General features: G+C 46.8%; 1 protein-coding gene across 1 annotated transcript; it reads right to left on the bottom strand.

Annotated features, from left to right (window-relative positions):
- Positions 1-5,989: 5,989 nt before the first annotated feature.
- LOC119405447 (uncharacterized) lies at positions 5,990-13,408 on the bottom strand. Its single transcript, XM_037672283.2, has 4 exons — positions 13,156-13,408; positions 10,615-11,080; positions 7,382-7,691; positions 5,990-6,272 (listed from the first exon to the last, which is right to left on the bottom strand). Exons 1-4 carry the CDS (start codon positions 13,360-13,362, stop codon positions 5,990-5,992), a joined length of 1,266 nt encoding a protein of 421 aa, XP_037528211.1. The 5' UTR covers positions 13,363-13,408.
- Between the last annotated feature and the right edge of the window lie 9,309 nt (positions 13,409-22,717).

The raw sequence follows: 22,717 nt of genomic DNA on the forward strand, positions 1-22,717 counted from the left end.
TTTTTCTTTGTTAGACACTACCGTTATGAAACCAACAGACAATGAAGCCAAGGAAAGTATAAGGAACATCAACTGTAGTCTTTATCTTTGGTGTAGTAATTATGATATAGATGTAAACATAAAAATACAGTGAACGAAAAGACAACTTGCCGCCGGTAGGGACCGAATCTACAACCTCCGGATAACGCGCCCGACGCTATACCAAATGAGCTACAGAGGCAGCCGCTTTCCCATCCACATTATTGGGTATTTCTGGGTATGCAAACCTGGGAAGGTTAGCCAGCGCCGCTTAGACACTACCTTAATGAAACCAACAGGACTATGAATCCAAGGAAGGCACTGGGGCCTTTCAATTGCAGGTCTTTACCTGTAGTGTAGTAATTGGGATATACATGTAAATAAATGAAATTGGACGACAGGCAACTTTCCGCCGGTAGGGACCGAACCTAGAACCTTCAGATGACTCATCCTATGCTCTACCAAGCTCCTGTAACCTAGAGAAACGTGCTCCTATACACTCTAAGAAAAAGGGGGTGTCCTTTGACTCTATTTTGCTCGACATGTGACTCTCACGTGATTAACTCTCTTCATAGAGGCACTTTAACTCTCTTTAGCCTTTAGTCTTGGGATGTATAACTCTCTTTAAAAAGACACTGCTAACTCTGTTTTAGAAAGTAGTGCGTCCCACGACTCTTCTAAAGAGAGTCAGTGTGGCTCCCTAAAGATAATTATACATGTGAGAGTCACATGCAGCAACGAAGAGTCAAAGGGCACCTTTTTTTTTTTCTTAGAGTGTACGTGCATCCGAAGTACTCCTGTGGCTAGGTAAGCGGACGGGGGTTTAAGGGCGGGGGGGGAGGGGGTCAAACGCGCGAGCACATGTAAACCTAGTTTCTAGCCGCTGCTCTTTTAGTACAATTCTGGATCAGCGGCTTGTAGTCGTGAAGATACGGTACTCGCTTTCTTCATTCCCCACATTCTCGCTTTATTCAGTCGCGAGGTCGTCGCACCATGCGCCCCTTTCGAAGAACTGTCGTTTACAAAACCCCGAGAATTTCTCCATATAGGTGAGCGCGCTTTCGACGAAGTGATGTAACTAAACGGCGCAAAGAAAGCGCTATCGCTTTGCTTTAGCGAGGAGCGCTAACGTTGGCAGCATTTCGCTCGAGCGTTAACGACGTCTGCCAAAGCGTCGATGTGGGTTTAGGTTGAAACACAATATTCTTATACTTCGAGCCGAAAAAAATATTGAAGTCTGCGTTTTGCTCTTTCCGCGCGCAATATGTATCGGTATATTTGCGAATGCTGTGAAACGGTTCAGTATGCACCGCGTTTTCTGGGTACGTTTGCGAAATAGCGTAACGAAATATTCAGAATTTCCGTGAAAACTCCAGTTTGCGTTCCAACAGTAACATTCATGAGGGTTCGCCGCCCCCTATGCAGACTTGTGAGAAGTGTTGGAGTAAGCAGCATCTGTGTGTGATATTAAAACCCGAATTCTCATCTGTGTACGAGTGTATACAAATCGGAGAGCCTGTTACTAAGGCGAAAGCCCAAATTGCCTCATCAGACGCTGCCTTGAGAAACGCAGCTTGCGGTTTAAAAAATTCCTTGACTCTAGTGAGTTTATTATACGTTAGATATATGTCAGGGTTCGAGCCGGAATCGAACCCAGGTGTTCTGCGTGGCAGTTAAGCATTTTAGCACAGAGCCACGTCAGCGCTTGGACCAGCTTTGAAAAAAATACTCTATACACTTGTCCCGTCGTGCAAAGTGTCACGTTAACACATGTAATATTGCCTGCCAGAAACGTACATTCGCATCAGGACTCACATCATGTGAATTGCGTAATGAGGGAGTGGTTGAAAGCTACCAACCCATTACACAGGGGCGAGCTATGCTCACCATCACCACCATTACCATTTCATCATCATCATCATCTTCTTCTTCTTCGTCGTCATCATCATCATCATCATCACCATCATCATCAGCAGCAGCAGCAGCGGCAGCAGCAGCAGCCACAGAATCAACAAACTGTGCAGCTATTCACGCGATCTATCAAGCTTTGATGATGATGACGATGATAATGATGCAACCACACCATATGGCTTTCGTCTTCGAGTCACCTCATGCCAATGTATAGGGACCCTGTGAGCTTTTTAACTGCGAAGCTTTTTTAGCAAATCGTTCCTTGTATCACAAAACTATCACCATAAACGGGTATGTGCCACAGAAATTGGGTAAATCCCAATACACACCACTGGTTCTCTAAAAATGAAGACAAAAACTATCGTCATCAAATGGGTACGTGCCACTGTGCGGCCTATCAGAGAACTATCGTAATCATAAACGGGTATGTGCCACAGAAACTGGGTAAATGCCACTAGTCAACACTGGTCCACTAAAAATGAAGAAGGCAACAGTTAGCCTAACAAATAGCTGCGAAGCGACGGCGGCGAGCCGAAGGCCCCGAGAACGTACAACGAGAGAACACTAGGGAACGGGAAAGGCAACGGCAGCTGCGCGAAGACCCCGAAGCGATGAACTGCCTACGCCAAAGACGACGGGCCATAGATCTATGAGAGCTGCGAACACTAGGTTTCAGCGCGAGGTTCTGTCTCTGGGGGGTTGGACATCCGTGTCGTGTCTGTGACTATATGTGGCTTAACTCGAACCTCTCTTTGCTGAGAATCAACGGAGAAACAACCCAGCATCATCTAGCCAAAGTCTAGCAACGACCTAGAAGCAACCTAGAAATAACCTGCACCACTTGGCAAAGGCCCAGAAAGAACCTAAAAGCAACCAAATCAGTCTTCAGAATCGTCCAGTTTCGCTATTTCAAGCCGTAAGCGTGGAATCGTGGCTTAATGTAAGTTTCGCCTTTTTTTTCTTTCGCTTTCCCTAGACGAAACGCTGCAACGAAGGGTGATTTCGCATTATGCGTCCCATATTTTACAGCATGTGCAATTCAGTGGTCTAGGCTGACATCACGGTACATTTTCATCGAAGAATATGTAAATTAAGTTCGTTGCCGTAACTTTCCGAAATTGTCTTTCGCAAGGACGACTTCGGTGGAAGAAAGTCGCGTCTTTAAGCACCGAGTGCCTGGCTTAAAATGGTGAGGAAAGTGAGATCAAACTGAAATGACCGTTAAGCAAATAGACCGTCGGTGCGAAATTGTTTTTCAGCTAATGGAAAGACACACTAAGCTCCAGCTGCGCTAACAGTCCCTGGAACATCTTTCGTGTTATTCACCTATACTGGTGCTCTATATGCGACGCTAAGCCAAGTCTCGCACTGTTCTCCGTTTGCTTTCATTATCTTCACCCGACTTCCTTGTTTATTAAATGTTTATTAATGTGGTTTCGCTCTTTCCTTCCTTCTTTCGTTTTTTTTAATTTGGTTTTCACGGGTTCTCTTGCACCACCACCTGCGGGTGTCTTCAGAGACCATTCAGGTGAGTCTCGAATATTACATGCGATCAACGCAAGCGGAGCTTTTGCTGCCTCATTTTCTCAAGCCACTTCATTTATAGGAAGTACGTACCTTCACAGGTAAACCCTGCCAACAACCCTGCCGCTACCGCTGCTGCCACTACGCTCCGCTATTATACGATTCATTGAACGAGGCCTTGCCGTTCGCTCGACCGTAAACTCCTTCACCGGCCTTAGTAGGGAAATGCAGCAACAAAATCCGCGTTGCACCTTTCACAGACAAGAGCTGTTTAATACGGCCTAAGGACGGGAACTACTCGAGTACATTTAGGCGTCGTGTCGCTACGAAATGTAACAAGGTATTTAACCCAAGCATGACGGAAGGGTTTCCCAAAAGCACGTGTATCGGTGCGAATCGCGTTAAAATCAGCGGTGGTACACCTGTTCAAATTGTTACCGCTTATAATGCGTTCAGCTACACGACCAACCTGCATCAAATTAACACAAAATGTAGGTTGCAAACATTATGCGTACAACTTTGTCGTTTCCCAGGTTTTGACCAATATACTCGTGCCGTTCCGAATTAAAACTCAACTTACCTTTAACGGTACACCTGAAAGCGCGAGGCTTATGAAATGTAACCAGCAGCCTAAAACGCAACGTACATTCAGTTGTGCATAAGAATTGTGACTTTCTCCCGTACCCCATTCATAACGCCTGACGCGCAACGGTAGCATAATGTTGGTGATGCAAGCGATAACCTTTGTCTCTCTCTCTCTCGCTATCTGCCGGAATTTACGCATTCCTTTCAGTCGGGCACTATTAAGTGGTCTTTACGGCCTGTCACAAGTGTCACTAAAAAACGCCAGGCCTGCGCTGAAACCGCAGCACAGTCACAGCGAAAGCTGAAAGAGTGGCGTTTCTAGAGGCTGTTGTAAGCTCTCTTGGGGCTACAAGTACACTAGAAACGTACCCACTACGCCATAAATCACAATTTTTGTGAAGTTGGGAAGCACCTACTAAGCCATTATTCGTCATTCTGCGGAGAAGCGAGGCACCAGCTATACGTCTGTAAGGCATTATGTGCACTTTGTTGACGCGACGACTGATGACGATGAAGAATTATGGCTCAGCCCTTTGTAATGGCTTGGAAGCTTTAAACGGCCGACCAGTTATGTAATTTGCATTGGGTGACGCCCGGTCGCTATTTCCCTCTCCCGTCATGCTGTATAACATACGCTGACGTGGGAGAGAGACGGGGGAGGGGCGAAGAACTTTACTGACACCCCGAAGAAATGGATCACGCGCTTATGGGCTTCCTTGGCAACCAATACAAGTGCACTTGCGAGGAACCCACTACGCTATAAATCTTTGTTAATTTTACTGAGACCCCGACGTAGGAGTCGCCCGCTGCGCGCTGACGCGCGCCTTGCAGGACCCAAATAAAGTTTTTCACCAACCAACCAACCATCCAACCCGAGGAAATGGATCATGCGCTTATGGGCTTCCTTGGCAACTAATAAAAGTGCACTTGCGAGGAACCCACTACGCTATACATCATTGTAACTGAGGGATGTAATGGTGTAATGATACATCATTGTAACATCATTGTAATTTTTGAGAATTAGGGCAGCAGGCACTGTGCCATTTTTCGTCATTCTGCGGAGAGCCGTGGTACCTGCTAAACGCATGTAAGGCATTATGCGCACTTTGTTGATGCAGTGCCTGATGACGACGAAGAATTATGGCAGAGCCCTTTGTAATGGGTTGGAAGCATTCAACAACGTACTCGTTGCGCAATTCGCATTGTGTGACGCCTGGTTACAGAATTCGCGTTGTGCGACGCTTGGTGCTTATTTTACTCTTCTACCACGCTATATTGCATATGCTAATGCGGTTCCTTCCCGACATGAAGCCTGTATAGGACATTTTTGCAAAGCAGTTTCAAGCACCGGCATGGCTCAGAGGTTGAATACTGGGCTCCCACGCAGAGGACCCAGGTTCGAACCTCGTTCCATCCTGGAATTTTTTCTTATTTCGTTTTTTTTTTCTTATTTCGAGCGCTACTGGTTACGGACACCGGCGGCGGCGGCGGCGGCGGCGGCGGCGGACAACTACGGCGCCAAAAACGGCCGGTGAAATGATCTCATAACAGCTTTCGCTGTAAAAAGGAGCAAACGTAGCAATGTGTGGCTAACATTGTGATCTAGCTTCCATGAGAAGACCGTCCATAGCTTTTCACAGAACATTCGTACAGGAAACGGAAACTTCGTGCACTAGTACAACAGTTGCGATACGTCTCTCTGCAAAACTACTGCCTCCGACTCCATTTCTCTCTCTGTTCCTAAATCTTGCCATGTTCTGCCCCAACGTTATTTCACACGAAGCCTAAGATTTAAACAAAAATTTCTTCTGTTTTACTGGCCTCTTTATAGCGCTGCCAATTCAGCCTCCCTCAGGAAGGCTGGCAAGTGCCCCGTTCTTTTTGTCCTTGAAAACCAATCGGCGAATTCCTCGAAGAATTCCTTTCTCAGTCTGCCGGCTGCTTTTTCCCTCTAGGCCCTCCAAGGACCGCTGATGCGGGTCACGGGCAGTGAGTTGGATGCGTCCTGCGTGGCTCCGCGCAGGCGCAGTAGTTTACCACTCTTGGTGACCCAAACTGCGGGCGTGCGCGCGGCGCGGTTCTTCTTGAACGCGAAGGGCAGCGTGCTGCCGAGGACGCAGGAGATGAAACAGGCCACGGCCATGAGCAGCATCAGGAGGACGATCTTGGTACAGGCAGTGCTGGCGTAGGCGTCACTATTGGCGGCCATGGTAGCGTCGTCGGTAGCTGGCGAGCTGCGTGGTGTTACGCGGGTTGCTCAAACGACGTCATCTGTCAAGGCGATAGCCTTAGATGCCTTGTATCAACCACGAAAATTGACTGAAAATTGACCGGGAAACTACTGCATAACTGATTTTTCAATCGAGGCAATCCGAAGAGCCTGTCCGTGTTTGTTGTCGTTTTTTCTGCATTTTGTGCTTTGGAGCGCGTCTGTATGGCGCCTTTTGTCTGATGCAGTGCCTGTCGATTAGTTACGATGCGGAGGGCAAGGAAGGTCTTCAGCAAGCGTCTTTACAGCTGTTTTTTATCAAAATTAAGACAAAATTTAGGTCATAGTGGAAAGAATTTCGCCAAAAAGTAATTTTCTTAAGATTTTCATGAATCTGCTAGTTAAGAGCAAAATTTGGAGGAAAATGATGCGCGCATTATGTGGTTACGTAGTTTAGTTGCTGAGAAAACGGTTCCTTAACTTGGTAAAAAAAAGCATGGGAAGTATAGGGCTTACCCTGTGCTCTTAAAAGGGTCATGACACCCAATTTTCTATCATAATCGCTGTTATGCGTGTTAATCCTTGGGCGTTCAGAAACAGGCGAAATTTTAGTGCATTCAGTCGTTCAGTTAATTTCTAATCGAATATTTTTACAAACACCCGAGTTGCCTGAGAGTTGGGCAATACTGACACACTCGCGAGCCGTGACGTAACCAGCTGCTTGCTGTGCGAGCGACTGCATTCCGGTGAACGATCTTGTTCCGTGGTCAGCTGCGCGTGCAATCGAGCTATTTCAGCTTCGTTCAGCTTGGCACCGAAATTGAACGGTTTGCAGCTGCTGAAACTTTGATAGAAGACGACGGCTGCGTTCCATGCAGCACATGACATCACACACGCCATAGCAAAATGGCGGTCGCAGGCAGTGAGAGGAGTTTATAGCCGGTGACTTCTAGGGCTTATTTTGCACTGAAATATTATTTTAGTCCATTTTTCATATATGTGTAGGTACAGTAAACCCCCCACTTTATTTTTCATTGAAAACCGCAAATTGCTGGCTGTCCGTGTCATGGCCGCTTTCAATATCGTATCTCAAGTGAATCCGATGCGCAAAAAAGAAAGCACGAATGAACACACCTGGTCGGTACCGCAACTCGGTCGACTGCCACGTGCTGCGGTGGAAACACCTCGACCACCGAGTAGGCGCTGCGGTTCCTCGGCAGCTTCATTACGGGCCCCACGCCAGGGAACAGCCGCGACATCAGACCGTTCATTTGAGCTTCTGCGGCGAGCATCCGCGACAGCGCACCGTTGATGCGAGGATCCGTGGCGTTTCTCTTGGCACCGGCGGACGAGTTCGGGAAGACGAACACCTCCACGTCGACGCTGATCACTCCTTCCTCACTATCGACGCCAGTCCCGTTCCTTCCGCTCTTCTTGTGGACCACTATCGCAGCACAGTGAACGAGAGAAGGAGAATTCTTCAAGCACGCAGTAGGCAGTACCTGACCACCACCCCTGTGAAATTTCAATATGCCAAAACAATACTGCTCGCTAAATGTGGTTCCTACTAATACAAAGCCACAGTTTGGAGGGGGTCGTTTCTTTGTCAGACAACCAAAAGAATTCAACTGACAACTGGTCCAAGCAGGACATTGGGGACGGTAATTGTTGTCTTTTAACTGTAGTTGAGGCATTATTACGCAAATTGAAAGGAATTACAGTGGACCGAAAAATCACCCTTTCCGTCGGTGGTATCTCAACCCACAACCGTCGAATGACGGTTGCCTGGGACAGAAAATTTTTGTTTCTCTTTCATGTGCTAATGTGATTCATCGGACGCGTGATTCGAAGGTTGCGAGTTCAGATCCCGTCGACGGAAAGACAACTTTGATTCGTTTCAATTTAAGTAATAATTACTAAATTACAGTTAGAAGACAACAATTAATGTCCCCTATTCTTTCTTTGGCCTAACTGTCATTCATTTCGTTATCGTAGTGCGTACAATGAACGACGTAAAGTTAGTCGTCTAAGCAGAGTACCGATCTGCTAATGAATGAATGAATGAATGAATGAATGAATGAATGAATGAATGAATGAATGAATGAAACATTTATTGCAAAATATTTACACGTAGCGTTAAAGGGCCCTCAAACAACCACTGAAAATACAAAAAAACGAGCGTGTTATCTCTCCTGGCGTTCCCCGTCTTTTCGGCACAACTCGTGACGCCGGCAGCCTGCTCACGTAGCGTCATAAGGAAATAGTCCCTCGATTGGTCCACATGCGAGGGATACCAGTTGTGAATCGTTTCCTACCCTGATTTGCCCTGCAATCACACGCCCGTTCTGCCCTGTCTCGCGTGACTATCGCGCGCGATTTCTCGTCGTTTCGTGCGTCTTCGACGGCGCAAGCGAAGATAGCGTGTAGCCATAAAGCGCGAAATCCTGATAGGCTCAACGCTTACTGCTGATATTGTCCCCGTCTTTTAACAAAAATTAAGAGGCGAGGAGGAGATAGTGCCTGTAGGAACTGTAGTGAATGAAAGAATCCACTTTGAACTCGGAGTGATTTAGGGGCCTCGGGTCAATTTTGCCCAGCACGGCCGAGCTGCTGTACGAGATTGCTTGAAGCCTGCCCAGACGACTCTCTCGGTTAATATTGACACGTGAAAGAGTAAAATCTTCTGCCCCAGGAAACAGTCAGCCCATCACATTGCGTGCATGTTGACCGAATTCGTCTCAATCCGACCCCTAAACGCTTAACATGAACCCAACATGCAGATTTCAGCCAGATACGCCGACCCGGCCCTGCTCTATATCGGATTCACGTAAACGTATAAACTGTATTACATGAAACATAAAAAGCTGAAATAAACAGCAGCGTAATCAGCCTTTTTCATGTCCCTGTGTTCCACTCTGCCACTCGCCGCTGGGAACGTTTTGGTAGGGCGCCGGAGCTCTTGCTTGTTGATTTGTGCGTTTGTCAATTATGCATGTCCTCGACTACAGTTAATTATTTTCGTCTTCTTGAATTCATCACGTCATTGCTGGAAGCTACCTAGAATTTTCCAACTACTGCGCGCGACTTAGAAGCGCTGGGCGCGATTTAGATCTGGCAAGGAAACCCGATGAAGGCTCTTTCTCAACTCGCCAATTTATATTTACCGAAGCACCTGCGGTCTCTGATTTGTGCACATGTAGATAACGTTGTGGCGAAACAGCGCAGATAACGGGACGAAGAACATATAGGACGCAGTGCTGTGTCCTGTATGCTCTCCGTCCCGTTGTCTGCGCTGTGTTGCCACAATGTTCATGGACCGACTAGCCCACCTCAGAATCCTTGTGCAAATAACGTGTTTACGTATTTTAGGACTTGCCTAGAACATTTTCGTTGCCAGAAGCACCATACAGTGCGGCTTATCCTCTGCTATTACAGACGCATTTGTTTAGTAACGGGAACACTTGGGCGCGTTGGTGGTGCATGGTGAACCACGGCGCAACTACCGAGACAAGGAAGATAAGAATGACGAACAAGACTCTGACGAACAAGCCCCTTTTTCGTTCGTTTTTTTTTTATCGTCCTCGACTCGGCAGTTGCGCGGTGGTTCACCATGTGTTTGTTTATTCAACGTTTATGTCCGCAGCTCGTCTCCTGCTTCAAACACAATATAAATAGCACAGTATACTGATATAGAAAAACGCGGTGATGTTGCAAAACACACGTTCACGAATGTTTAATAATATCTGGGGTTTAACGTCCCAAAACCACGATATGATTATGAGAGACGCCGTAGTGGAGGGCTCCGGAAATTTCGACCCCCTGGGGTTCTTTAACGTGCACCTAAGGCTAAGTACACGGGCCTCAGACATTTTCGCCTCCATCGAAAATGCAGCCGCCGCGGGTTCACGAATGTTATGACTCACTTTTCCCCTGATACGGGTAGCGCCCAAGCGCACCTGAAAACTGTAGTAGTGGCTATACTTGAAGAATTGAAAAGGTGCTTCTCGCTTTTCTTGTCAGGGCACTGACGAAAGAAAGTCCACTCGTCCTCACCTTGTTGCCTTACTTCAACATGTTTAACCAACTAGGCGACAGGTTCACCAATTTCAGACTTCATTTCTTGCTCAAAAGGCTCTGTGAAAGTCTCGTATTTGGACCCCTGTGCTTCGGTAAGCGCTACGTGTGGTTTTTGTTCGCCTCCTCTATGTCATCGTTCATTTCTTCTTTTTTTTCGCGTTCTTCCTCTAGCTATTGTTGGAAGGCTGGCGACTTTCCTTAATCAATGATTTCTTATCACTGCAGTCTCACTTTTTCTCTTGTCTTTCTTTCGATTTCAGCACTCAAGTGTAACAAAAGAAGTCACGTACCTGTCCTTACAACGCTCTCTCCATTCTTGCCGAAGACGGACTTCTGGGGCAGCAGCATCACTTTCGGGTGCATCACGTGCGGCGCGGCCATGAAGTTGTTCCAGAAGTACTGCATCAGGTCCACGTTTCTGCGACCTCTACCGAAGCGGGAGAGAAGAGATGGAGGCTCGGCAAGACCCGAGGAGGAAGAGGACGAGACGTCGTGGACCTTCCTGAACTCCACGGCGGTCTCCTGGTCGCTACCGCTGTCAGGCCCGATAACCACCTTCTTCACTTCGACCTTGTGGTCACTGCCGCTGTCAGGGCCGATAACCACCTTCTTCACTTCAACCTTGTGGTCACTGCCGCTGTCAGGGCCGATAACCACCTTCTTCACTTCCACCTTGTGTTTGTTTCCCTTCTCAGCGACGGGAGGCAGACCGAAGCCCTGAACGAAGAAGGGCTCGATGATTGGTTCCATTTTGAGCTGCATGCAGTTAAAGACAGGTGTTCCAACTCTGTTGATATCCGGCCATTCTTTAGGCATTCGCATTATCTTCTTTCTTTTAAGGCAAAGCGCTATATGTCTACCCGAGTCAAGAAATCTAGATTTGGCGAGGCATCGCGAGACGGCGGCGTCAACACGAATGATGCAAGCAAAAGTAAAAAAAGTTAGTCAAAAGTCACGTGATACTGAAGTACCTGTATATGAGCTGACAGCGTACTGAAAGTCCCATGACATCAATGCGATATTACGGCATTGATGACGTTCGATGAAGTTACTGATCACGTCACAGATCGCCAAAGTTTGTGACGTCGCAATGACTTCATCACATGCCATCTTCGGATGGCGAAAGGTGCGCGGGTCACCGAGGCACTGCAAAATCATGTGAGGTGCAGAAAGCTTGCAGTGCCTGACATCTTGGAGGCAGTGCAAAACCATGTTAGGTGCGGTAGTCTTTCGCACCTAAGAACCGAGGGGGGGGGGGGGGGGGGGGGGGGGGGGGGGAGGGCGGCGTGTCTGTGTTGATACGATCGACTGAGAAGAAAAAGAAGCTCAGGAAAAGAAAATGGTTTTCACCTTCGAGTCCTCTAAGGCGAGCGCATTAGGGACCGTGTGGGTCTTCTTTGATCTACCTAAAAAACAGATGCGTACCAATGCGTACAGAACGGAGAGCCGCAGGCTTAGATAAGAACAGAGGGAGATCAGACGCTAGTGTTCATGCGAGTTAGCCCGCTTCTCGGTTAAGCGAGTCATTGTGAGGAATTTGTGATCTTAGCATTCAATAACAATTCAGCGCTGGCAACGTAGCTGTTGAGCCAGAACCCAGAACTGGGGTAAGTTTCATTGAAACTATCTTCCTCTTGTGCCTCCTTCCTTTTGAATTTTACGAAACACGTACCTGCACGCTATACGCAAGTCAAGGTGCCTTCTTGCAAATCGTTTGCTTTTTTTTTAATATAGGCTCAACTACATATTGCACTGTCTTGTAATCGACACATATCAGAAAAATAACACACATGGGCTTTGCTATCAACAATTACAGTAAACGCGTGATATGGATACCTGCCATGGAAACCATCGTAAGTAGCTCCACTATACAGGACACAGAGCAAGGAACAGACGAGCACAGGCGCACACTAACAATTGATTTAATTGAACGCAGATCCACACTTTTATACATCAGTAAGCTGCGCAGGCGCACCGTCACAACAACCAACAACCAAACAAGGTGCGATAAAATTGAAAAGAAAAGAAAATTCAAACAAGACGCGAAAGAAATTGAATTTCAGCAGTGTACAGCGCCATGGGAGTGTCGCTGACACACTCCTCACCTGCTTTCCTGATAAAAAATGCTTCTACTGTTTCGCGAACCGCTTTTTTTTTTTTTTTGTCTACTTCTGCCTAGGATTTTTGCACATCGGAATCGCGGTTCACAATGCGAGCAAGCCATGCAGTGGTCAACGAGGTGACTTCTCTCCTTATTATTCAGATTTCTTTCGTGTTCCCCGAGTCAGTCATTGAGGCAGCGCACCGTCTGGCCGATGTCGACTTTGCCGCAGGATGTGGTGTACGAGATTCTCCTGTCCTGCGGCAAAGCCTACATCGGCCAGACGGGGCGCTGCCTCAATGAACGACTCAGGGATCACGAAAGAAATCTGAATAATAAGGAGAGAGTCACCTCATTACACCGCGGTCCGAGCAAAAATCAACTAGCAGTCAATGCAAGATTTTATTAGCGCGCAAGCCGTCACTTGGTGTATAAAGGTGTGGATCTACCTTCAATAAAACTAATGTATCAGGACAGCACAGGGAATATGTGCAGGCCATAAGATATCAGGGACTGCGTTCACAAGAACCTCTTAAGCTGCAGCTACTTGTAAGACACAATGATAGCCGACCTTGACGCTGGGCGAAGAAGACCAGCCCAATCTTGACATCATTGGCGAAAATAGGCCAGTCAAACACACTCGTGAAAGAACAGCTCTAAGAAAGCGGCCCCTGCAGTTTTCGTCATTTCACTAAATACCTCATGGCGGCTAAAGGGTTAGGCGCGGTACCTTGTTCACGACCTCACTGTGGTCGTCCCGCAAGGACCGCTTCGCGGGTCCGCCAAGTTTGGAGTGTTCAAACTCGTGCACGAAGGGTTCCATGATCCTCTCGAGGATGTTGGGGTGGTGGTTCCGCAGATGGACACCGTCGGCGTTGACGTCCGGGGCCGCAACGGCCAACGCCACCGCGATCGCCAGAACGGCCCTCCTGGCCATGGTAGCCGTCAGCGACTTCGGGTTTCGAGAACGGCCTTCTCCGGATGTCGTCACTGCCACCGATGTCTGGTGCGTTCGCGCGATCGCCCAGCTACAGAGCGCCGCCCAAGTTTTCGACGCCCGCGAAGCCCTTCACGTGAAGTTGTCCGCCTCTGATACCTTACACGATGGCTCCCGGTGTAGACCCAAAGAGGTGCGCGGGGTGATGCAACATGGCGGCGCGTCAAAATCACCACGGGCCACGAGCGAACGTTCTTTTCATCTTCGTCGTTTGCTTGTGCTTTCAATGACAGCAGATGCAGTATTAGAGAGATAAAGCAAGAACAGAAAAGACAGACAGGTCAAGCAGATGATAATCCCGTTAGCTACCCTATGCTGGCGGTAAGGGAATGGGAACTAGAAAGAGAAAATGAGAAAGAGAAGGGGAGCACTGCACATACACCGGAACACAATCGGCCACTGAGGCTCGAAGCTTCTCGGACATGCACTACTTCAACGCTCAGGAGTTCGATAAGGAAAACCCGGCCTTTCTGACTTCAGCAGGAAAAGAGGCCCGTGGGAAAGCCATGGAGACTACTGAAAAGCTGAAAAAACTGGTTTAAGAGCATCCAGCAGTTGCAAAGCAGCTCTGGCTGTCTTAGCACTCAACTTATTCAAAAGCATGCCAATGGCTTCCATAAGCGATCAATGCACCGCAACAGTTTCCTGGTCTTTCTCGGGCAATTCGTACGAAAGCCGTGCCAATGTCTCCCGCGTCCTGTGTAGCAGGTGTGGTTTTGGTTGGGGCTGTGGCTGCACCTTTGTAAATGCGGGCCTCGCTTCAGTATCTATGTGATCCAGCGCACTTTCGTCCTCAGAGGTCGACTCGGACGTGACTGGTGTATGAGACATTTTTTTAACAGCGAAGTAGCTTGTGCTCCGCCGTGCAAAACTCCACAGGTGGGTATGCGCCACAAGCATTGGACAAGCCCCACTAGCGAGCGTAGCAGGTGCCAGCGCTAAATGAAAGCTCTTCTCGGCGAAGTGGAGCACGTGAAACACGTGAAAGAGAGAGAGAGAGAGAGAGAAAGAAAGAGAGAAATTGAGAGAAAAAGATAGGAAAAGAGAAAACGGAAATGAAGAGAAATAAAGCGGATAAAGACAGTGAAACACATACTTACACAGAGCTGGTCTCACGATATCGCCTCTATGTCAATTCTGCGGAGAATTAAAAAAATATTGCACATTTCTTTTTGTCATGCCGCAGATACTCAATTATTAGATCACGACTGCTCATTACTCCGCTGTTAAAAATAGGCTTAAACTTAACTGAAGAAATTGTACTAAGCTTCGGAGCCTCAGGATTGGGATACTGCCATAGGGATGCCTTCAATGCCGTGTGTAATTTCATGCAAAACACTAAACGTGTACCTTTTTAATCTTGTCTTTGAAAAGCTTATTATAAAATGCGGTTAAATATATCTAATCTCATCAAAATTGTTCTGATCAGGTTAACACGGCTGTCTGGAATACGAGCTCAATAGCATAAGTTTTGACGTCTTAATTTGATGTCTTATTTATTATTGCCATTTCTACTCTTAGTAATTTTTTTTTACCATTCTACATTCTTCGAATAAGATTTTAAGCTTCTACTACATATTCTTGGCCCATCCTCCAGAGTGGGTACGTGCCATAGAACAGAAGGCAAAACAAACAAACAAACAAACATAGAAATAAAGAGAAGGAGATAGAAAGAAACAGCCGCGAAAGAGAGATAGAAGAAATAGAGATCAAGACAGAAATAGAAAGAAACAGAAACAAAGAAGCAGAGAGAGAGAAAGGGGGAAATAGAAATAAAGATAGAAAGAGCGAGAAAGACAAAGAAATAGATAGAGTGAGAAAGAAAGAAACAAAGAAATTGATACAAAAAAGAGATACAAGAAACAAAAAGAAAGAGAAAGAAAAGAAGAAAGAAAGAAAAATTGGGGAAAGGCCAAGCATGCTGTGTGCGCCGGTGCTTCCCACAGCAAAAGCTCTGCTAATGGGCAATGAGAGACAGAAGAAAGATTAGACACAGAGACCCGCAGTCCGCTTTTAGTTAACGTGCACGCTGCGACTCTATTGTTCAACTACGCGCAAGGGAAATCTCCCGCCGACACTACATTGCAGGTCAATATCCAGTGCCTATATATGCGGGGTGGCCGGTGAACGGTTGTGCAAGTGCAAGCAGCAGGTTTTTAAAGACGATAGTCTTTCTTGCGATACTTAAACGGAGAAATTTCTGTCTGTCTTTCTGTTTGTCGGCACGTCACTCGATTCAGCCACCCGGCCAAAGTTGATCCACTTGCTTACCGCCCACCCAGCTTGAACTGGTACGGCTCTTCATACTCGTGAACGTTGTCGATCAGAAAGTAAATATTACGCATATCTGAGGCGCAACATCACTAGATAAGTATTAGGTGGTGTGTTCCTTTAATAGAAAATGCATTCATACGTAATTCTAAAAACCCTAGTTTCTTAAGCTGCGCTGAAAATGCGACTGCGCGGAAACTTGCCTTCCTCCGTGCCTTCTGCACGGCCTCGTTGTGTTTCGGTTTCGGTTCTGTATTTCTCTGTACGAATTCCATGGGGCGCCGCTCTGGCATTCCTGTTTTACCCTGGCGACGTGTACATAAAAGAGTATGTGGAGAGTACTCGTTGTGTGCGGACGTTTCTTCTGCTTCAGCGCTTCGCGCCAAACCACGTGTTCGGGCTGGCTGGCGTCCCCGCCGGTCGCGTTGGTCACCGCCGGTCTTCGCCTTCTGCTGCGCCGGGACTACGAGCCAGTAACACAGCACTCATGTTTCCCGACGTATTGCCAGATGGCGTCCATATCTCATGCCGCGCCTCTTCAGTTGTCTTTAGACGACATTTGCAGCGAAGCACGCAGATACGCGGCCAATTTTTTCAATCAAGAAACTCGCTATCAGACACTGCCTGCGTCGGCGTTCTCTCGCGGGCGAGGGCTCGTTCTCGTTACTCGCGAGCTGGTAGTTCAGCGTTCATTGCAGAAAGAGCGTTTCCATAGTCAACGCGCGCCGTTCGCTCTCTTTCGCCACACGGCGAGCGCTGAGGCACTGGCGCCCTCTCTTGCGCTCAAGCAAATGAACAGGACACGACGATGCAAACAAGCAAATGGGTCACGACGACGCACGCGGCTACAGCAGACGACGATGCACCACCGACAAGCCGAGACCCTAAGGCTATCCGCCCCTAAAATCAGGAACAAGGGAGGCCACCCAGCTGCGCTCTTCCTTCATGCTTGGCACCGCTAGTGCGAAGCTGCTATAATATTTTTATTTGGTGGAGGTGGTGAAAATTTTATTGAGTCGTTTGTGCCTTATGCGGTTACATTCCAGGAGTGGACTGGCTATGCAGTGGCTGGGAGCTGGTGCTTCACAGCGACTGCTAAAGCCCAGTTTGTTAGCTGCTTTTGAACAGACGGAACAGCCACCAGTTGCTAGAGGTTGGTGACTTGCCAATTGCCAGGCGGTTGGAGCTGAGAGCATAAGCATTGAGCGTGGTGCAAATCTGCTTTAGGCGCACCACAAAGGGTGCATTCAGGAGATAAAAGAACCTGGTGTGTCAATGGTACATTGGCAGGGTGGAGTAAATGGGGGCTTACAGATGGCGCAACGTCCCCTGTTGCGGTTTGGCGAGATATTTGTGTGGTGCATGGCGTAGGAGCTTTTGCTCTCTATAATGAACGGAAATTTTAGCGATATGAGAGGCATGCGCTCACGAGCGCCTCCCCATTCGGTGACCTGCCCTACGTGACTGACGAACCCTCGAGCTAGAAAATGGGCAGCATCGTTTCCGTGGTGACTCACTCACCCATATAATTTGGATCGGCCTCGTCAGGAGAGATCCGAAGGACATTCGTCAAAGTAAATACACCAACCTTTAAAAAAAATTGGGACAGCTACGGCTAGTGGTGCGAAGACTGGGGAAACAGCGGAGTTGGTGGCGTTCCCTTCCTCCTTTCCCTCCCTCTATCCCTCACTTCCCTTCCCACTACTTGTTTTAATATACTATACAAAGAAATGCTATGCTTCACCCACTCCCCTCCTTTCCTTCCTCCTCCTCCTCCCCCTCATCAATCCTCATTGCCTCTACACTTTCCCACCCCCTTGTTATACCATACTAGCCCCGCCACGGTGGTCTAGTGGTTATGGCGCTCGACTGCTGACCCGAAGGTCGCGGGATCGAATCCCGGCCGCGGCGGCTGCATTTTCGATGGAGGCGAAAATGTTTGAGGCCCGTGTACTTAGATTTAGGTGCACGTTAAAGAACCCCAGTGGTCAAAATTTCCGGAGCCCTCCACTACGGCGTCTCTCATAATCATAGCGTGGTTTTGGGACGTTAAACCCCAGATATTATTATTATTGTTATACCATACTATACAAGGCTATGCTGTGCTTTCATATGGTTCTCATAAAAGCTAGGCATAGATTTCTGCCGACACTACGCGGCGCAAAGAAGAGGTTAAACAGCTTCGCTGTTGAAACGGGGCATCAGATACCACCTGTACTATACTTGGTGTGCCTGTAATGCGTAGTGTGCCTGTAATATTCGCTGGTTAATATTTGCCAGGTAAGGGTCAGGTAATATAGATTTTAGGAAGGAGAGCATATACTATGTTTTAACAAACTCACAGGGCCCCTTGTGCGTTCGCCGAAGACGACTGGAAGGCAAAGTCATCTTTTTCTTCTGAGTCGATGTATGATCTTGCCCAGTCATCCTCCGAAAGCTTTTTGCACGTAACGGGGTGTTCCCTGCCTCCAGGAGCGGAGGCACCTCACCTGGTTTGCCGCTAAATCCATGATCGGCCCACCTTTGACCAAGCTACGATGTCATGTGATGATTTCATTATGTGACGTTACGTCACGTGATAATCACTGTGACGTCATGATGACGTCACAATGATGTCACAAACTTTGGCGAACTGTGACGTCATCACGTGATCGTGATTTTTTGCGTAATCTGAGCTGACGCCGCCGATGCGGGACGCCGGCCAATTTTTGCATTTGATCCGGCATCTAAGGCCTTTGCCTTAATACGCCGCATACAGATTGACAATGAGTTTGTTCTAGAAATGCAATGCTATATATAATGCGTGCGCTTCATTACAATGCGAAACAACCGTGTACTCGAAGGCAAGCTACCCCCTAAAAAGGAGCTGCTCCCTTCGGGAACTCTTTTTATCCCAGAAGAATAATCGTTGTCGGACTTGCATATATTGCCTCCTTCCTTTGAATACTCGGCACTCGCTATTTTCCTGTCAAGAATGCTGCGTCACGCTGATAGCATGCACGCCGTTCGTGACCTGAAAGTTCCGGGCGCACGACACCTACGTAGATTACGATCATTGTGGGACAAAAAGAAAGACGCCATAAAAGGGTGCAGCTGTTTCAAAAGTGCACCGTTCCTTTAAGCAGAACGGCTGCCCGATTTCATTATGGACGATTAGGATTAATACCAGTATTTTGTCGTAAAAGAAAGCAGACATAAAAAATATTTAAGTTTTGGCCAATACCCCGTGCGTATGGGTATGAATCACGCATGCAGATAAACTGGTTCTTCAACCCCGCACCGAATAAAGAAACTTGACGTTGGCGGCGGCTACGTCAGCGGAAGGGTGGCGCCATACGCCGGTTTGCTCCGTGACTACAAGAGCGGCGAAATAGACCCGCGAGATTTGCGCGCTCTCCACGCATCGCACAAAATCTTGTAACGGTCGCCGCACGGTTTCCTGTCAATCTACATCTGGAGTCCTTTACTTCATTACTTCCTTTCTTGTGTATCCAATAAAAATGAAGCATACCCGCTTACGCAGCTTTCTGTTCAACACGTTTCTCGATAGCTCTCGTCGTGATGAAACATCCTCAAGGATAGCGCTGTTAGTTTCGCGAAGAGCGCATCGTATGATGCGCTGTGAAGAAGCAAATAGCGCAGTGTAAACTTTCGAAAGCCCAACATTGCGATTCTTCACCAGGTTATGTCGACACCTTGAAGCAACGCACCCTGAGATTTGAAAGCATGCTATCAACTACAATTCAATGCAGTCGACTTAGAAGAAAAAGAACACCTTAGGCAAAGGTACCATTCGACTTTTCATTATATAACCTTCGATTCGTCATCAAATGCTAAAATTTACCGGCGTCCCGCGCCGTCGGCGCCAAGACGAGTGATGCGAAAAAAAAAACGCATCATAACGTGACGACGTAATCCTATGACGTCGTCGTGAGACATCCCATTTCGAAAAAACGTGACGTCATCACGACGTCACTATGACATCACCACATGACGCCACATAATGACGTCATCACATGACATTGTCGCTTGGTCAAAGGTGGGCCGATCACGAAGGCAGTGCTAACCAGATGGGGTGCACAAAGCTTGCAACGCCTCCGATCCCGGAGGCAGTGGAAAACCACGTTAGGTGCGGAAACCTTTTGGGTGGGTGGCCTGGCAGGATCAATACATGAATGGAGAAAAAAAAGAAGATGGCTTTCGCCTTCAAATCGTCTTAGTTGAATGCATAAGGGACCCTGTGATTTGTTTATCGATTAAAACAAGACGAAAAGATAAATTATAGCAAAGTTGAAATTATAATAGGAATAGATAAATAGAAAAATACGAATATGGATAATGAACACAAGATTTTGCATCAAAAACAAGCAAATTTGGAAGACATAAGGAGGAAACATTGAATCTTTAGCCCAAATCTCTGACCTATTAAGAAACTCCTGCAAGGCATCGACAACTTGCGTCCAAGGGACGAAGCCCCTAAGGAAAGTCGATTTGGTACATTTCAGTCTAATATTATCAGGCAGAATGCTGCATCTAAAGTAAGTTTTTGTAATGAAGAATATCTTATACAAGAAATGGGAAAATGCTCTATTGTCTTTTTGACTTCACAAAAAGAGCAATTAGGGATAGATGCCAAACCAGGTTCTGAAATGAAATATGTCTCGAATAACTTCTTGCTTTTACTATATGTTTCTTCGGGCACACATTGTCTAAAAACTAACCTTAATACTACTTTGACACAAAACCCTTTTCCCTCACTTTGCAGGATAACAGTATTCGGGAATTGCGAATCGACCAGAAGAAGAACAAGAAGAAGATGCGAATGGACCCTAGCCCCTGATTGCCCAAGCAGGAGTTCCTCGAATATTCATCGCGGCCCGCTAGTGCGGACCGCGGAAGATGAAGAAGCAAGACCTGGACGTCTTTTCAGAAGGTGAACTGAGCCCGTAAGTCCCCCTGACGAAGTCTGCGTAAATGCCGAATACATTAACGTACAACGCGCCGCGTACGACACACCTCCCGGTGCGTTAATTTCTATGTTGAATGGCATCAGTGTTTTGCTAATGGCGTAACATTCGGTGGGCGGACTCACCAGTTTAACTTATATGCAGTCATTCCGAAGACATTGCGTTTTACGTAGTGAATTTGGGGTATACTGCGCACGACGGTGGAATAATAGGCAGTACTGCGCCTCGAAGGTGTTTACGTATTTCCTCAGTGCTGAAGGACTTTGATATTGTAAAGAGCTTGCCGTTTCTGATTCCGTCACCTTGCACTAAAAGTAGCTGCTGCAGTAAACGTCACATAGAGAGTTGCATGATTGACGAATACGACGCAGCACTTCAAAGACTATACGTAAACTTTCTGCGTTGTTAATTGGAGTCCGTGACAGTTATTCTAACAAACTGAGAGCTCAGAGTGCTGTACAAGGTCTTGCTTCTCTGCGCCTTGCACGTCTTAATTTTGGGATGTTAGTTTTAATTGGGCACCCTGTATGTGCATACGATATTTCATGTTCATGAAACCGCTTTTTTTTTTTAATTCCGGGAATCTGTACGTTCCACAGAAAAGCTTGCTTAAAACAATTGTTACATTCTAACCTGCTATTACAAATTCACCAGACACATGTATATGTTCAATAACGTTTGCATCCCTTCGTTTGTAGCACAAGGCCACAAAGGAAATTGATATGAATTTCTGAAGAAAGGATCCTAGTTACAGAAAATTCATCCTGGTCGGGAATTGCGGTCCAGAGCTTTCTTTTTTGCCAGTTAAGAAGCTTTCTTTTTGAGAAATGTGTAAGGACACTATTTCGAAGCTTTGTGAAACTCCACAATTCCCATGGATGAACCACAATCCACCTCGTAGGTTTCCGCGTTACTCGTTTGCTACGTTCACGGTCTGTTCATTTAATGCCTTGTAATATGCTTTAATATTTCCCATGTGTTAGGCAGGGGAGCGTCTGTGGACATGCGCCAAGGCTTTTAAGCATGCTCTTATTTTTTCTTCTCTCATTTCAGGGTGTTTGCTATAAGCACTGTAAATCCCTTTCTTCTTACGGGCAGTTATTCCGCCGTAACTAATAGATTACAAAACGTCGCGAGTTGAAGGCAAGAAAAACTTTACTAAGGACGTTATGAATGCTTCGGGAAAAATTATAAATTTCTTTTTCAGTTGGTGGTACTGTCTGTGTCTTTTGAACGAGGCGCAGTTGTTTCCATGGCCATGCATGCTTGCGCAGTGCTACACATAATATTGTTCGCGCAGCCGCAAAAGTTTTGCGAAGGCAAACCTGTGCATTTTGCCGGCTTTAAGTGATGCGGGAATACGCGTGACCGAAGTGCCACAGTAGATGGATAAACGTACTGCAGTGCTTCAAATAGAAGAAAATGGTTTTAAAAGGCAAAGGAACTCCTGCGGCCCCAGATAGCCATAGGAAACATCGCAAGAATTTTTCGGGATTATATCCGAAGTACTTGATTCGCGAACAAAAGGACTCAGGAATGCTCTTTAAAAAATGCCATTCCTTTTTTCTTTTATATACGTTAGCATGGTGTTAAATGTATTTATCATGATTTCTTCCTTTCTTTTCTGGCTTTTCTCGCTTTCTATTACAATACCGAAAGACTGATGGTATTACAGTATTGTATGGTTGTTACTTCGCTTTTGCATATATTAACGCAGACCTCATTTAAGGTTAGGTGACGTCATTCTTTTTAGTTTCAACTTATTTCTTCCCACACGGCTATACGCGTCCGTCTGTATTTTACAGGTTCCCGCTAACGAAAAAAACTTTCCTGCATTTAACTGTTGTGTTAGCTACAATTCCTTTGTCTGCTATCTGTCGTCTCTGCCCTTCAATCCCGATGCGTCATTGGCAGGTCAATATTGTTCTGATGCTCTTATAAGATGCTAATAAAGGATTATTATTCTTATAATTAAAAAAATGCGCAGTTCTATGAAAAATAGGAAGCTCTGCAAGTGTCTCACACTCTAGGGGAAAAAAAGAGTATATGTGACTCGT

The sequence above is a fragment of the Rhipicephalus sanguineus genome, chromosome 9 (assembly GCF_013339695.2).
Source record: "Rhipicephalus sanguineus isolate Rsan-2018 chromosome 9, BIME_Rsan_1.4, whole genome shotgun sequence".
NCBI classification, from domain to species: domain Eukaryota; kingdom Metazoa; phylum Arthropoda; class Arachnida; order Ixodida; family Ixodidae; genus Rhipicephalus; species Rhipicephalus sanguineus.